Raw genomic sequence first — 17,184 nt, 5'->3', positions numbered from 1 at the left:
TTGTTCGCAAACTTTAAAACGTATACACACGTTTCTGTGAGAAAAAAAATCGAGGTGTTGCGGACGGACTGACGGACAATACCGTAACCATTAACCAAAACCAATGTTTCACGACAGGGGACAACTAAAATCAGACCTATGAATACACGTACCTTACTTTAAATCGATTTCATTGTTTGCTGATTTTAATCGCTACATTATATGTATATAATAATCAGGAAATTATATTTGATAAACTAACAGGATAATATCAAAATATGTCAATTAAGAACGAAAAGAGGTGTATTCATTACAGAACCATTATGTGAGAACATTTAAAATATACAATGTGATAGTAATGTGTTTATGATTTTTCGTAACGTACCAGCTAGTCTATATCTGAAAGTATTAAATCGGTTTTATCAGAAAAAAAGAGCACATAGGCATGCCATCGCAATTACATGCTTGCTGAAATACATTGTAACGCGCGAAGAAAACATCTGAGTGATGAATTCAGGTCAAAGACTAGCTGTACTTTCGACTATTTACAAAGGAAACCATGCATCGCAATGACACCGAAAAATTTGAATATGGTAAAGGCGATACAAGAAAAACAAAACAACTTTTCAATACAGAATGTACTTTAACTGCACAAGAAATTATGCAGGAACAAAATCTATGACAAGATGTGCTGAAAAAGAAAAAAAATGAAAAGGGACCGGATGGTCTGGTACGGTACATAGATTGTCCCTCAGTAACTCAGTCATTAGGTTGTTTTCAGATATTAATTATGATGTTTCTTCTTTTTTCAAATAGAATATTTTATTTGATAAACAGGTATTGCAGACAAAGCGTCTTTGTCTAGATATATGAACACTGTTCAGTTGTTGAAGAAAATAGGCCCGCGTAGGCAAGAGATAAATGTTGAAACAGCATTGACGTCACCAGCTCTGTATTTTGCCTTTACAGCGGAGAGTTCCCTGTTAACGTCCTCAAGGATAGTGACTAAATCATACCTACAAAAAATAAGGTTTCCTTTATGAGACGGTGACCATGTCATAAAAATATATCTTTATGAGATTTCAGTAGCATGAAAGTGAATATGAAAAAGAATTTTTGCATCCCAAAGGAACAACAAGAATAAGATCATGCACGTGCGAGTGCTACAATATTGCAGTTTTCTGTTACTGTTCGAAGTTAACTGTCACTGAACGATTCCAGAAAAAAAAACATATCAATAAATAAGAGACTCTCAAAAAGATAACCCAAATTTAATAGTCGTAATAACGATTTCGTTTATTAATTTAATTGCCACATTAAATAATAAATAATCCAGACTGAATGGTGTATTCTTCCATGGCGGACATTTACATACATACATACATACATACATACATACATACATATATATATATATATATATATATATATATATAGATATATAGATATATATATATATATATATATATATATATATATATATATATATATATATATATATATATATATGTATGTATGTAAATGTATATATAAAACTTTATTCTAATAAACCGATGTAGGTGCAAAGGTATGCAGAAATACAAATTACATCAAAACATTGTTATTTGTACAAGTTGACGAGGAGGGATAAAACATTCAATATGAATACACAAGTTAAAACAAAATGAAATAATAGGAAGAAGATAATAAAAAAAACCAAAAAAAAAACAGATGTAGGTGGAACGTCAGAGAGAATCCAATATATCATTTATCTTACGAATAAATATAATCAAGTTTTTTTTTTAGTTTTGACTGTTTCTTCATATTCATTATTTTCTTGAATTTAATAACATACAATGTGTTATGAGTTGACTATCTATGTATTTTTGTTTTACTTTTTTACTACACATTAACTTCACAGTACACACGCATATATATCTTTTTTTAAGTCGGAGTGTATTTGTAAGAGAGAAACATGAGTGATCTGGATGGATTTATCTTTTTAATCACAACCTGTTAAAACAACCATTTGCTTAATTAATTTCGGTAATGATTCTGTACAATATTTATGTCACTGCGTACGAAACTCACGCTTCTCCTTTATCGTTCAGGTTCTTGAACAACGATTTGAGATAGAACGAAGCAGTTTGTTCTGATCTATAACTCAGTGAAGCAGGAAGTGTCGAATAGCCCACAAGGAAATCCACATCATTGATGATAAATTTTGGTTTGTTATCCGTCGCAGCTGTCTTCCCTTTAGTCTTACCATCCAAAGTCAGGGCTTCCGTGTCTGTAAATCGAAGAACTGTTGTTTGATTAAAATATGTGTTTTTGTATTTACCCCTTGCCCCCGGTCCTTACAGAGACAGTCATTCGGGGACTTACATGATTAATGTGATGAGTAATGAATTACAATAAACAATATTAACAATCTCATTGACCAATTTTCAGATTTGTTGATGACATTAGAATGCCATCGAACATGTTATCAATGCCCTTCCAGGAGTGCTAACTGAAAATGAATCATTGTTGCAATTGTGCGGACAACGGCGTCATCTATTGGTTTCATGTTTTTGTGGTTCTATCAGTTATTACTTAGTGACCATGATGCCCGACTGCCCGTTTTTCCGTTCATCCGTCTCTAGTCCACAACTCATTTAAATCCACTGAATGGACTTGATCAAACTTTCCCAGTATCCTTATTATATAATGCTATTATTGTGTACCTCCTATTTTGTTATTTCAATCTGAATGACTTTTGGTGTTTCCGGATGCTAACCATAAATTTGTATTTAGTCGACCAAAGGGGGGGGGGCGGGGGGGGGCATCTTCTAATCCACAACTCCTCTGAAATCGTTGAATGGAATTTCATCAATTTTTTACAAATTCTTCATTGTACGATGCAATTGTGCTCCACCTATTTTGTTTTATCCGTCTGAATGCCTTTATTCACTGGTGTTTGTTATATTGTTTCAAGGGGACTGGAAAATGGGTATAATCAAGTGAGCTTTGCTCAAATTTTTTTAATGATTAATTTTCATACCAAACGTGTGTTTATTACAATCATGTGTCAGTTTAACTATTTAGTTAACCAATGCAGTATTACATCTTTTAAATTTGCAAATCGATCAAACATATACAGGAATTAAAGCTTCCCCTCGATCTTATGAATTTCCATTTGAGTTTTAAAACTTTACGTAATATTTTTTACAATGTTATCAAACAGTCATGTAATACGGTTTAATAAAAGATTTACCCGACACATGTAAACCTATGCAGATATTTCTTATTCTAACTTACCATCTTCCTCTGCCAATGGGCACGCCTGAAAGAAACACAGTTTCGGCTTTCCCTTCAGATCTTTACAAACATCCGGTTTGAAAAGCTTCAATTGCTGACTGATAACAACTGGTTGCCCGTCCGTACCAAATATTTTCCCAATTGTACCATGACTACTAAGTATCAGGATAAAAATGTCCATGGCTTTATGGTCTGTGCGTGCTATTGTTTTGATTTCATGCTCGATTTCCCATTTCTTCAGGTTGTCTTTTCTTACGACACGGAAGCCAAGTGACGACAAAACTGACTCCATATTTCCTGAAATGGCGTACAAGAAGCAAGTACCATCTTAAAAAATGATAGCCGACGCAGTAAAATTTTACTTCTAAGTATATGCATTTCCTTCAAGAAAGTAACACATGGCACGCAATTTCAAATTTTCGATACCGTTGTTTGAACGCCACTAAGTTATTAGTATTTGGCCAATCGGGAAATTGAATTGCAATCTGGTAACTTGAGTTTCCATAGAAGAGCATCCTTAAGATCAATTAGTAAAAAGCGAAACTACACCGACTGCGTAGGAAAAAAGAGTAATATACAGGAAATAATAGCTGGATCTCTACATTTTTATCGGTTATTTTACATGTACTTGTTCATGTGTATGTATTTTTTAAACGATCGTTTGTACCAATAGGTTTTTGGATAATTTTATGGCGTATTTTTATTCACTTTTTTGACAAAAGAGAAACAGCATGTAAATGCACTAATATCTAACGATAATGAAATTACCAGCATCAGTTTCCGCACCAGGTCTCTTAGGTAATTCTCTACTCAAAGGATCACCAGGAATTTGGTAAAATGTGCCATTGTGTATCAGTAGTGCATAGCCTGTAAGGAAACTTATTTAAGATCAGTACTTTTACAAGATGGTAAAAGTTAGTATGTATGGAATGAAGAGACACGATAACAATAAGTATTGGAAATGTCTAATATAATGAATATAATGATTATGGTAAATATGCCAAAAGAAACAACAAGTCAAGTACTACAGCATATTACAAAAAGTGTCTGAAATCACATCTTTCGTCAGATTCGTCTATACCTTAACTTTTGTTTTCTTTTTTAATTTGTTTGACGTTTTTGGTGTATTTTTAAAGCTGTCCTAAAATACCTCTCGGCTTTGCATCCATTTTGTACTTAAATCCCTCACTGTAATCTTGATACTGTTTAACTGTCATGTCGACTTCGATTCGAGTAAACTCCCCTTTCTCCAACGGCTGCAACTTTCGGAACAACTCGCTCAAGAATCCTGTCGTAATGTTGAACCTATCATCAGTCTTTAGTTTGTTGTATTGTTCCAACACTAGCCTGGCATCAGCTAAAGGAAGAGTTGTTGTTCCCATTTTACACTCAATTGTCTCCGACTTTCCATTCTTGCCCTTCCTTTTAGCTTGTGGTGTACCATCTAAATGTATTGTAAACAATTAGGTATGTAAGTCTCGTTCTATTTTTATTTTATTTACCGGAATCTCCGACATAAAACGTATTGAAAACCGAAGACCGATCTGCATTCAATTGTTTACTTCCGGGTACCCAAAACGCTGTATAACAATGCAAAATCTTCTATTTTATGTTTTTTACCTTTATCATGTAGAAATAGATTTTGTCATTTTTTATCGGAATTTTTTACACAAAAAGATGTTTTACCCTTAACACTGAACTCAACGCTCTCTAAATGACTCTCCATTCTTTTGAATGGTGGACTAGGACCTTTTCTCGTGAAATCATGGGGTCACATGACGAGACTTACATACCCTATTATGAAAATAGACTTAAAAATGAAGAAGAAATGTTAATTATTTTCTACTTTAACAATCGAATTACATTCATTTTCTCAGTGTTTTACCGACATATATGAGATACAAAGTTGGAGCTCATACCGTCAGTTTGCCCTACTGTGATAGAGTTACAGTGTGCTCACATCCATACAAACACATGCTCTTTAAAATAATTATGTTTTCAATCTTTTTTTTTTATGTATACCTATGCAAAAACCCATTTATGTTTTTTTACAACCATGTCGTGTCTCAGGAGTTTTTGTTACAAAAATGAATGGTCCCTTAAGTTAAGGGTTTTGTTTTTTTATCGTCAGCTTCTAAAACACTCATGATTTTATTAAATGATTAATATTGCCTTACCATCACTTTCATCATTTGTGATTTTCAGTTTGTAGTTTTTATCATTCGAACGCGACATTTTATTCCCGTTGAATAATGAAGCATGTCGTTCAGTTTCTACCTATACACAGCCATTGCATAATCTTGGAAATAAAAACATGATACTTGTACAATATTTTCAATTAATATATTTTATTTAAGTTTTTCACTTAAATACATTGTAGTTACGTATCACAAATAATGTCAAACAAAATCGAACAATATCTGATAAATATAAACATGAAGGAACTATTAAAGATTCTCAAGGACACAAATGATAATATGCACTGTTTTGTTCTGTGTTGACGCTTTTCAGTGACTCGGAAAACAAATGCTATACAGATAAGATTAGTTCTAATCTCTCAAGGGAACTGTCAGAAGAGCCGACTCTACGACATTTCTTAAAATGTCATAACAGTTCTAGAGTCAGCTCTTCTGGCAATTCTTCTACTGGCGCCAGCTCTTCTGAGAGTTCTAACAGAGTCGGCTCTACGAGAACAGTTCTATAAGTAGAGCCAGCTCTTCTTCTAGAACTGTCAGAAGAGAGGTGGCTCTAGAACTGTTCTTAATTTGTCACAGAACTGTTCTTCTGACAGTTGTAGGGCAATTTAGTGAAATGTTAGTACTGATCTTATCTGTACCTATGTTCACGATATTGATGTATCTGAATCGTTACAGGAGAAAAAAAATTTATATCCAAATTAATTGTAAAACTATCAACTAATTCTACAATTTTGCAGTTTACTTTAAAAGTATTTATGAGGAAGGTACGTAGTCTTACCTCCATTGGCTGTGGTTCAAAATTGTTTTTACTTGATTACATTTATATGGCATGCTAATCTATGACCCATACATGATTGTCTGATAAGACCTTTTTTACTTGTCTTTAAATGTTTCTTTTAAAACTATTTTTGGAGAATTTTTTACGCAGAGGTCAATTATGATATTGACAAGCGGTAGTAGGGAAGATTTTTGTCGCTTTCGGTATCAGGATTTGGGAGGAGGAAGGGCCGAAGATTCAAGTTGCCAAATCGCTGACACCTTAGAGTTTAGCTATGATGCTGGGCATTTTAAATATTGTGGGCTCTAACCATATCAAAAACTGCATTTTATAGAAATGGTCTTAAATTGACTCAATATGTAGTATCACATGCATTGTCTCTTTCCTTTATTAGTACACTACAATATATGTATTCTTTTAATTTGACTTTTGTAAATTAACTCCGATTGACTTTAATAATTAAAAGTTCTTTTACAACAAAAACTTAATTAACTATAACAGTTGTCTATATAAATGAAGAGGTTTTCAATGCAAAAATCAGGCAGAAACTATATGATGCAGGTGGCACAGGATAAATTTAATCCCATTGAGTTTTTTTGTAGCAATGTAATGTATATATAACATGTACAGTGTATTTCGAATAGTAAAAATATTCTTTTAAATCGAGAATGGATGGCCACGAAAATGATTTTTAAGTTCCCTAACAATAATAATTTTTTTTCAAATTAAAGGTTATCTCCCTTTCTTCAATGAATTTAAATGCTTTCTATGTAATTTATTTCTTTTTAATCTTAGAGGTTAATCAAAACCTAAGTCTCAACTTTGAAAAACGATGTATTTGTGATATGAAATGGGCGATTTTTTTTGCCGAAAACAAAAAACAAAAAACCAAAAAAAATTATCATGCACCACGTACCGCCTGGTTTTTACATGGACTTCTATTAATACATTGTAAGTTATTAACTAATGGTATGTGACCATAAACAAAAGGTGTAATTAATTCTTTTTACAATTCAAACAGTGCTTTTCAATCTCACTTAAGCGAAGCAGGTCTAGATTTTAAAACAAACACAGTTACAAAATGACAATGGACACATTCCGAAAATGTAAGTAAAATAATAGTTCAACTAACAAAATGTAGCCATGCAATGCATTTAAATGATAAAATTCAAGCAAATAAAATAAAATAAAAGGGTAAGAAAAATAAAGTCAAATTATCAAAATCGCGAAAGCTTCCGAGCCTTACAGGAAAATAAGATAGTAGTAGTTATCAGAAACCAAAGAATTCTTGAGTGTATGTGTTCCTTTTAAGCAGTACGTCCACAAATTCCGAAATTCGTTTTTTTTACAGAACGCAGTGATATTAATTATAAAACGATACTAATGATTCTACGCGATGTCATTGGTCGGTGAAGGAACCAGATCTTTAAAGGAAAGAGTAAGATTATTACAGTAACGTTTATTTCATTGTTTCTTTCTTTTTCTTGTTTATGTTATAAATTTGATGGAATCATAGAATATCATGTTGATCAACACAACTGTAAAACCATAACACAAAACCTGTATGAATGGGCATTATTTGATAAAGTCAAATGAACCCTCACCATTATACAGAAATGATCAAAATACAACTATCAGTTTTCCGAAGAGAAACAGCGCGCCATAATCACACCCAGGAATTTGTTGGGTAGTTGCGTCAATCTAAGATAGATACAAATTGTTAATAGCAAGATTCTGTACGTGAACAACTAACAGGTACTACCAGGGAGAACTACTGGTTTTTATAATTGGTACAAACATGTGATAACGATGCCGGAAATTAACGATGAACTAATCATTGCTAAAAAGGGGAATATAAAATAATATATTTCTATATTCCAATAAATTTTACCATAGCACGTCAGATTTAATTATTAAGATGACTTTTTTAATTACATTTTAAAGCCATTCAAGTTTCTGGTTTGAACTGCATAAAATATTCAGATATGAATTGACTTTATTATCTTTTCATTGCAGAGCATTTTGGACAACCCAGTACCACACTACAAAAATGTTCACGTTTCTAAGAAAAAGACATCAAGATCAAAAGCATTTGGTAGGTAATTCAGGTTCAATCATATTTCGAAATTCGGCAATAATACATGCAAATCAATTGTGCCGATTAGAATGCAGTGTCTTTCGATACTCGTCTCTCTTTCTTTACAGCAATAGAAAACACCACTTGTCTAACGCAAAGTTAAAAAAACAGAAAATATTTTAAAGACTACAAAGCTACTAATTATAGGATTACGTGGAGCATTAAATACCATTAGATATGGTTGTATGTGACATACGATCCAAAGATATTCCGGAGAATTCAGACAGAAAATGGTTTAAAATTAGATTGGCAGAAACGTAACACTTGAGGGAAAAGTATAATATAAGGTTGAATTATAGGACGAAGATCTGCGCCAGCTTTTGGAAAGAGATGGAAGTACCACCAGAAAGTCAGTGATTCAGATTCTGTTGGTAAATAATTAATTAAATGCGCTTTCATATGTACTTATATCTGAACATTTACTCTTCCAATACATCTGACTGGTTTATCCAATTTTACAGGAATCAGACATGTATCTATAATACGATGTATACTTTTGTTGTAATGACCACTTGCTTCATTTTAGATTTTGTTATTTATTTGTTTGTTATGATGTATAATTGTATCTTTTTTTGTGTTAATTTTGTTTTAATTAAGTGCCATAGCTTAACGTTTTACGTTTTATATAATGGTATTTATGCAGCCTATATCGATGAAAATGTCCTCTTTTAACAATTGTAGTTTTCTATGGTAATTACGCTTTTTGTTCTAAATGTCGACATTTATATTCTGGTTCTTAATCCTTTGTAGCCTCTGGATTCCTATCTTACAGATCTTGGGTAAGAGCCAGCCATGCTTCATCGTTAACAGGTAGACAGAGTAAGTAACCAAAATGTCTTAACCCACAGAATATGCCACTGATTATCATGTTGAAAGTTTCACGATTGAAATACATACAAGTACAATTTGTGTTTGTCAGTTATATGTAGAATTCTATTGAATGAATTTACATGACATAGATACATACTATTTCAGGAGTATTTGGACCTGAGAATGTAGTTGTTCGACTCACATCTAACACCTCAATTAGGGTGTCATGGCGACCACCGGAAGATATTGGGAGTGAGATAACAAGATACGTCATTGAAGTTCTTAAACCCAATGATGAGAAAATAACAGAATGTATCATCGATGTTGACAATCCAGTCAAAAACCATTATATTAAGGAAGTCCAACATTTGCCGTCTGATTCAAAACTTCTAGTCACAATTAAAGCAGCGCGGAAAGGGTATTTCAGCGAACCAATCAGAAAGGAAATTTCAACATATGAAGAAAGTAAGTGCAGAGTCAACTTCCTATTTTACTCTGACATGTTTATGATTTTATATACTTATCGAGTTGTCTTTTTATGCTGTTATCCATTATATCTTGTCTTTTGATAAAATGTAACTAAGATCGATGATTGTTAATTATGCACAACGTATTCTGATTTTGTTTAAAAAAAAACTTGTGAGTGATTTCCAACGATTGAAGAATATTTTTAATTTGAAGATATTGCCGACCGATATATCATGCGACGGAAACTCCAGTCAGCTGACCGTGCAATAGCTTCGCCGATGCCATATCGCATCGGAGAGAAAGTCAGAGGTAATTTGTGTGGCTTACTCACTTACGTTGGTTGTATTGTTATAGTTAGAATATCACATCTGATGGATATAGTTATTCCATTTTAAGTCGTTAATATTGTTAGCAACTTCTTGCACTCCTAATACCAGTACTGTACATTCGTATATGATTTGCATAATTGTATGTTACTACAGTACCTTATGATGTGGACCGGTGCCGTAGAACTGTCAATCAAGCTTCATAGGATAGCATAATGTACCTCTTAACATTAAGAGTAACCAAGGGAACCAAGATTCTAACGGAAATGAAATGAATGTAATCCAGGGATCAGACATGGAAAACAGACAAAAAAGAACATAAAGTAACTAAAATAATACATACAAAGTAACAAAAGTAAACGAGCAACTCGGACGCCACTAAAAACTGGGAGCATGGGCCAGGTGCACCGATAGTGTAAGCTGAAAAGACGAAATGGTCGGGTAAGATTGAACTTTCTGTAAAATAGCTGAAAAATGCCTAGTCTCTGAGTTGTTTTGATTGAGAAACATTAGAGTCATCATGGTTACGAAGTCTCCTGATTTTGAATAAAACATATCGTAACTTCGCATGAAGTTTGCCGACCTTAACCGATTGACGAACTGTTGCGTAACACAACAAAGTTCAAGGTTTAAAGTTCAAAAATACATACAAAGTCGGTACATATAAAACATTACAACACAAGATCTAATGAGCTTTTAAAACTAAGATTTTAAAATGTTCTAAAATGTAAAGTATATTTTCGAAGAGTACATTTATTTTGCTAATAATGTGCACATTTACGATATGTCAAAAGATGTGAAATGAAAAAAAAAAAACAAAAAAAAAACAAAAAAACAAAACGTGAATGTATATTATCAATCGACCTAAAGTCTTGACGGTTCTGCTCACTAAAATTTGTGAGTCCATACATATATCTACGCCAGGGTTTCATTATTGTGAAAATGAAAAAAAAATCACTGATTGTAAGTAGAGCATTGAATTCGCCTGGATGTCAAAAGTAAGCCAAAATCAGTGGCATAGCATAGTTAATGATTAGCGGCTTTGCATATTTTAGTCTTTGATTTTTTTTCTGCGTCTCTTTAATATCTGTCTGTTAACAATTGAGTTACTGATCTGCAACGTTCACGGAAAAATAGAAGTTATCAATTTATTTCAGGATTTGCCCTTATTATAGTTAACATAAATAATCCGGTAGGAGAAGATGATGCTGGTACGTTTTATTTGTAGTATATTAAAAAATCACACACACACACACACACTAACACACACAGAAATTTAGAATTACAGGGTAACAGGATAATCACAACACCCGTTTTGTAAATACCGATTTTCTCACGTGCGAATTTTTCGTTCTCGGCAGATGTTTGGTTTGCAAGGTATTATAACATCACTTAACCAAGTTGATTTGCTTTTTTTAATCTTCTGTTTTACAAGACAACTTACAAGCGAAGATAACAGATCATTTGAAACATAGAATTTTACACCGCATTTGGTGTCGACTAAAATTGTTCTCGACAGTAAAATTTTCATATATCCAACGCTCATCGAACCTCGCGCTTTGCTTTTGAAAAATGATTTTACGCAATGGAGTGTAAAATGTCGTTTAACACTGACTGCGGCGTAATATTATTTATATATAAACGAATTAACGCGGAAGGTTTGTTTTATATATATAAGTAAAAGAAAAGGTATGATTTGTCTGCCTATGTTATAAAACTGGCACTATTTCTTTTTCTTGAACTTCAATTTTCATTTTTTTGTAATGGAGGTCGAAATGGAGAGATTTAAAACTGTTTATTCTCAATACATAGTAACTTATGTTTTGGTTTAGTCAAACTAAGTCATTTATTAAACTTTTATATCGTGAATCAAAATGGAAAACAAAAACAAAAAACAAAAACAAAAGCAAAAAAACAAAAGCAAAAAAAACAAAAAAAAATGAAAAAAAATGAAAAAAGGAGCAACAATTATCTTTGGTGTAAGAGAATAAGACCCCTAAAGTACTAGTGTCGCGAAAGTGTCGTGTTATTTTGCATTGAAACGTAAAAAAATAATTTTTGGTCTCGAAAATGAGCTCCATAGGCTTTAGTAATGTCACTACTGCTCAGACACAATCTCATTGTGATACAACCACAGTTCCAATATACACCTGATGGTTTACAGTTGTACAAGGACGATGCGAATACCATTGTCATAATACTTTTGTGAACGACGTGGGTTTGAAAATATGTTGACAAATGCATGTTTAGTCATCTATTGTAGAATACATGAAGATTCTATTCAAAGACACGTTTAACTTCAAAGTAGCAACTCATGTAAACATGGATGCAATGAAGATGAAAGCTGCAGTTCAACATTATGCAGAAACCGAATCATTCCATGATCTTTTTGTTTGTGTATTTGCTTGTTCTGGTAACCTTGCTGAACTTTATGGATCTGATGGAAAGAGGTCAGTCACAATAGAAGACCTGCTCAGACCTCTTGCAGAAAGTAGAGGGTTGCAGGATAAACCAAAGATAGTTCTCATCGATGCTTGTCAAGGCGTGGATGACAAATGTGAGGTTATGCAGAATACTAAAAATATATTGGTTGTTACCCAAAATCAAGCAGTTAATTTTCTATACACTTAAGAAATGGAAAGAAAGCTATGTAATGACGAAATTTCTGAAAGATTTGTCATAATAGAACGTACTTTCATTGTTATCATTTTTGTTACTGTTGGTATCTTGTAGGTTCTTTCATGTTGGTCTGTATCTCTGACTGATGAAACGTATGATAATTTCTTTATTGATTTCAGTCGAAATTCACGCCACTCCATTGTCCCCTCATTCTATCAAGTTGTCCTGGGAACGACACAATATAGGGGAAGGTGACGAAGTTCAATATGCTGTTTACTACCAAATCTCTGGTGGTGGGGAACGTTTTGAAATGATCACAGACCGTAATAATGTTACACTGAGAGAATTACAGGACAATACTTTATATCGACTTGTTGTAGTGCCTATGTGGAAGTTTAGGTCGGTTACCGGAAAACGGAAAGAAATTCGAGGGACTCCGTCAACCGAAATAGAATGTAAAACATTTGAAAAAGGTACGATTGTCTGTAGCTTATCTTCAGGAACAAGGGATGTTAGAAAACACATAAGGGACGCGTGACAAAACAATCTGATGTTTGATATAACGCAGTAGCATTCAGTTTTTGTAGTTGTAGAGGTTTGAATTTTCTTTCAGATTTAAAATTGTAATAGAATATATGTTTTATTTTAGAGATTGTTTTATAATTTCGAACATTTTTCCTTTTTTTGTGAATATTGCAGATTCGTTCCAGCCAAGACATATAAATGCTGTCTCGAAAACACCATATACAATAGATGTATCTTGGATTGGACCAAAATACTTCGAAAACGTCAAGCAGTACATTATATTTTTTCGTGGGTCTCGAATAACCGTCAACTCCTCTCAGGACACATTAAATTATTTCACAAAGTTAAATCATTTGTTACCTGATACGGAATATAAACTAAAAGTAGTAGCAGTACTAAAAAATGGTAAAAGGGATGATGTTGAACTGTTTGCCCATACAAAGAAGAAAGGTAATGTTGAGTACATATATCATGTGAATGCATAAAATTGAAGTTTCTCTTTCAACTTGGTTATAGTGGAATAGATTTCGGAGATTTTCGTTTACTTTTTACCCCCTACAAAAATAGATTTATATTTTCGTTGAAGAATGGATCATAACACTTGATTAACAATTAACTCGTAGTCTATTCGGCCAAATCTCAACGATCTAAACACTTGCAATTTATTTAAGTTACCTACAGTTTACTGAGTAAACGATTAGGAACTTGACGTTTTTGTGTCATCAAATGAACATAAAACATAATCATAAAATACAAATAAGAGAGACAACCAAATTCAATGAATGTACAGAATCCATGTGCAGTGTAATATAAACACGACGGGAAATTGAATGAAAGGAAAAATTTATTTTAGAAAACCGCAACAACTTCAGCAAATACAAAGTAACCAATCAGATAATTAGCGATGCACCATATTTAGAGTATGTTAATAGCCTTTGTTATTAGTAAAAAAAGATCAGTTCTTATATTTCCACTTCTAACGTATCAAGGAAAAATATAGTTATATTTCCACTCCTAGTCTGCCTACTTTATTTTCAGATAGGACTTAGTTATTTGGGTTTTCCGGTCACTTCAAACCCAAAAAGTCAAATAATACTTTTGCCTTCACTTTCAGAAACTATGCAACCAAAACAGATCCACAGTTTTCTTATATCACCAACGCAAGTGTGCGTTCGTTGGAAACCACCGGAAGGCAGACTGAGACATCTGATTACCAGGTATAAAGTTCGTTGGGGCGAAAGCGCACGGACATATAAGGAAATGGACACCGAATATGCCTCAGCTATTCTAAGAGACCTTGATGTAAACACAGAATATACAATACAAGTTAATCCCATCACTAAGAAGGGAAAATTTGATCTTCCTTTTGAAATCAAGGAACCCGCAAGGACCACTATACACACCACCTTACGTAAGTTGTGGAATAAACGTTAATTTTCACTGTTCAATTAAGCAATGCTAATTCAATGTGTTTAGATGAAATCTACAATTGCGAAAATTTATGTGACATTAACAGTCGTTTAAACACTTTGTTCATGCCATTTTATTAAATGAGGCTTTGCCTATGGATTTACACTCTTTCATATTCCTTATTTTCTTTGACACTTCGGTATTTTCCATTTACTTTTTTATAATTTTATTTTCTTTGCCGTATTGTTCGTACATATGTAGTATTATGACAAACATTTCATAACGATGATATTCCAATAAATATGTATGTCTTAAATTTGACAATCACTTTTAAGAACGGAACAGTGTGTTGTGCAGTAACAAATGTGTGTATAAATTATTTAATGACAATACTTGAGTGTCTCTCAATCACATCAGAGTGTACATAATCTGTGAGATAGAGTCAAAAAAAGTTTGAATTTTAATAGCTGGTTCAACATACTTACCAAAAGATCCAGATTTCCTGGTTGGAATCTCTACGATACCAAAGTTTGTTAGCTATTTCGACATTGAAAAAGGTTCCAAGTACCTATCTGCCGTAAAGAGCCATTTTGACGATAATCCAAGGTAATGTGTTTTACCGGGAATCGTTTCTTTTTCGTGTATAATCAGATCAATAAAACTGAGCATTTATGAAAATATTACTACAAATGTTTTTATTCGTCTTATTGTTTTAATCACTAGTCAAGTTTGTCATAAAATTGGTTTTTGTTTCTATTTTTAGCTCACCTTGCCAAAGGCCACGTGTGGTTTTACCCTCACTCGTCCGTCGTCGTTAACAATTTTTTTCAAAACACTTCTCCTCTGACACTGCTTGACCAATTTAAACCAAACTTGGTATCAATGTTCCTTGAGGTATCCTGCATAGAACTGTTGTGGGGAGTTTTGATCCGTCGAAAAACATGGCTGTCGTCAATAAAAATAGCACATAGGAGTCAGATTGTAGATTTTCGCATATTATATCTCCAAAACCGTTAGGTTTAGCTAAATTTTTTCAATTGCTGAAATGATCCTTATTATAAGCCTACAAAAGTCTTGAATGGATCAAAGTTGTCAAACGACTCCTTGTAAGAGTTACTGCCATTAAAAGGTGAAAAATGACTTTTTTTACAGCCAATATATTGTAAACTATGATAGATGGAAGAAACATTCAATGCTGAAATGATCCCTATGATAAGTCCTACCAAAGTCTTCTTGAGTTAATATTGATCCTTAATATAAGCTTCAAAAAGTCTTGAATGGATCAAAGTTGCCAGATGACTCCTTGTTAGATTTATTGCCCTTTAAAGGGAAAATTTAACCAGGTGAGCGATTCAGGCTCCTGGGAGCCTATTGTTTTTATTTCATGAACCTTTGATATGACATCAATGTTTGTTGCCTTCATGACGGAATTGTTGCTTTGAACTGCAATTGTGTGTTTACAAGAGTAATGTAATTCAAACTTGCGTAAAGCTGCTGTGATGTAAAATAGCTAGAACTCGCAATAAGATAGATAATAAGTGGAATGTTGACACAAGAATCAGGAAAGGGGATTAATTTCTTATAAATATATAATCATATAACATGGAATTGGACATTAATTTTATGGAATTAAAAGTAAGAATAATAGGAACAATATATAGATCGTAAAACGGAAAGTTTTTGTTGAATTGTTTGCCAGAGTAACTTTATTTTGAATCTTTTTCGTTTATAGACTTATGCGGAAGGATATCGCTACCATATTACAGGAAGCCAACACAAAAGTAAATAGCGATGATAATAACAAAGTCAGGCAGGTGGCGCTGATGTATTCAACGCTAACAGGACCAATTTACTTAAATGGTTGAAAGACTTCAAAATGGATAAAATACAAAATCTAAAAAAGTAGAAAAATTGTACGAAGGAGTTGTACAGGGCGTTACATAACGTACTGTGGTCTTCGTGTAGTTATCACTAAATAACAAAATACCTCTATTTGTTGAATTGCCTGTAGTTATCAAATAATAAACCCATTTTAAACTGTCAAGATTTGTTTTCGCTGTCAGTTATTTTCCTTTGTTACTTATGTGTGTTTGACTTCTTAATGGCTGTTGAAATTATATATACATTTGTATTAAGAGGAGGACAATTTAGTGAATAAACAATGGTGAAGGTGATTACATGTCGTTAAATGTTGACATACAAAAAAAACAGAAGTAAGGTATCATTTGCACCTTGAAACCTGATTTGTTCAACATGTCATAATTTTCCTTTCCTCTTTCTTCTACTCCGGACTTTTTATGAGCAACTCGGCGGATGTTTCTTGAAAAGCAGAGGACGCTTACCCTACAGATGCATCCGGTCCATGCTCCCAGTTTTGAGTGGTGTCCGAGTTGCTCATTTATTTGTGTTACTTTGTATGTGTTATTCTAGTTACTTTATGTTCTATGTTGTGTTTGTCTGTTTACCATGTCTGGTCTTTGTCACTGTATTACATTTGTTTGATTTCTGCTAGAATCTTGGTTCCCTTGATTAATCTTTCAAGTCAGTTTCCCTAAAAAACATGAAGTATGTTGCATTTTGGATTTTTATCGCGGTCGATCATTCGTTCTCTTCCAGTGTTATGTAGAGACCAATATAAACAATTACCACGATCAT

The 17,184-nt window shown here is 33.1% G+C and overlaps 2 protein-coding genes across 3 annotated transcripts; one reads left to right on the top strand and one right to left on the bottom strand.

Moving 5' to 3' along the window:
- Positions 1-602: 602 nt before the first annotated feature.
- Positions 603-6,259, bottom strand: LOC148603844 (caspase-3-like). Of its 2 annotated transcripts, none has more exons than XM_088553503.1 (7): positions 6,235-6,259; positions 5,436-5,557; positions 4,409-4,702; positions 4,027-4,125; positions 3,259-3,555; positions 2,050-2,263; positions 603-995 (listed from the first exon to the last, which is right to left on the bottom strand). In XM_088553503.1, the coding sequence occupies exons 2-7, from the start codon at positions 5,491-5,493 to the stop codon at positions 860-862; spliced, it is 1,098 nt and encodes a 365-aa protein (XP_088409629.1). In that variant the 5' UTR covers positions 5,494-5,557; positions 6,235-6,259; the 3' UTR covers positions 603-859. The 2 variants fall into 2 exon arrangements, with proteins under 2 accessions (XP_088409629.1, XP_088409630.1); XM_088553504.1 differs by having other exon boundaries at positions 2,050-2,248.
- Positions 6,260-7,253: 994 nt separating this feature from the next.
- LOC148603843 (uncharacterized) lies at positions 7,254-16,573 on the top strand. Its single transcript, XM_088552967.1, has 14 exons — positions 7,254-7,340; positions 7,586-7,672; positions 8,251-8,329; positions 8,671-8,742; positions 9,122-9,190; positions 9,347-9,646; positions 9,863-9,958; positions 11,133-11,186; positions 12,239-12,532; positions 12,774-13,067; positions 13,294-13,569; positions 14,234-14,530; positions 14,997-15,135; positions 16,262-16,573. The coding sequence occupies exons 2-14, from the start codon at positions 7,631-7,633 to the stop codon at positions 16,392-16,394; spliced, it is 2,145 nt and encodes a 714-aa protein (XP_088409093.1). The 5' UTR covers positions 7,254-7,340; positions 7,586-7,630; the 3' UTR covers positions 16,395-16,573.
- Positions 16,574-17,184: the final 611 nt, after the last annotated feature.

Source organism: Perna viridis, chromosome 11, assembly GCF_037379345.1.
Source record: "Perna viridis isolate PV_CMFRI_1.1 ecotype Kerala chromosome 11, ASM3737934v1, whole genome shotgun sequence".
Lineage (NCBI taxonomy): Eukaryota > Metazoa > Mollusca > Bivalvia > Mytilida > Mytilidae > Perna > Perna viridis.
Note: the sequence above shows the minus strand (reverse complement) of the source record. Positions and strands in the feature narration are given on the sequence as shown.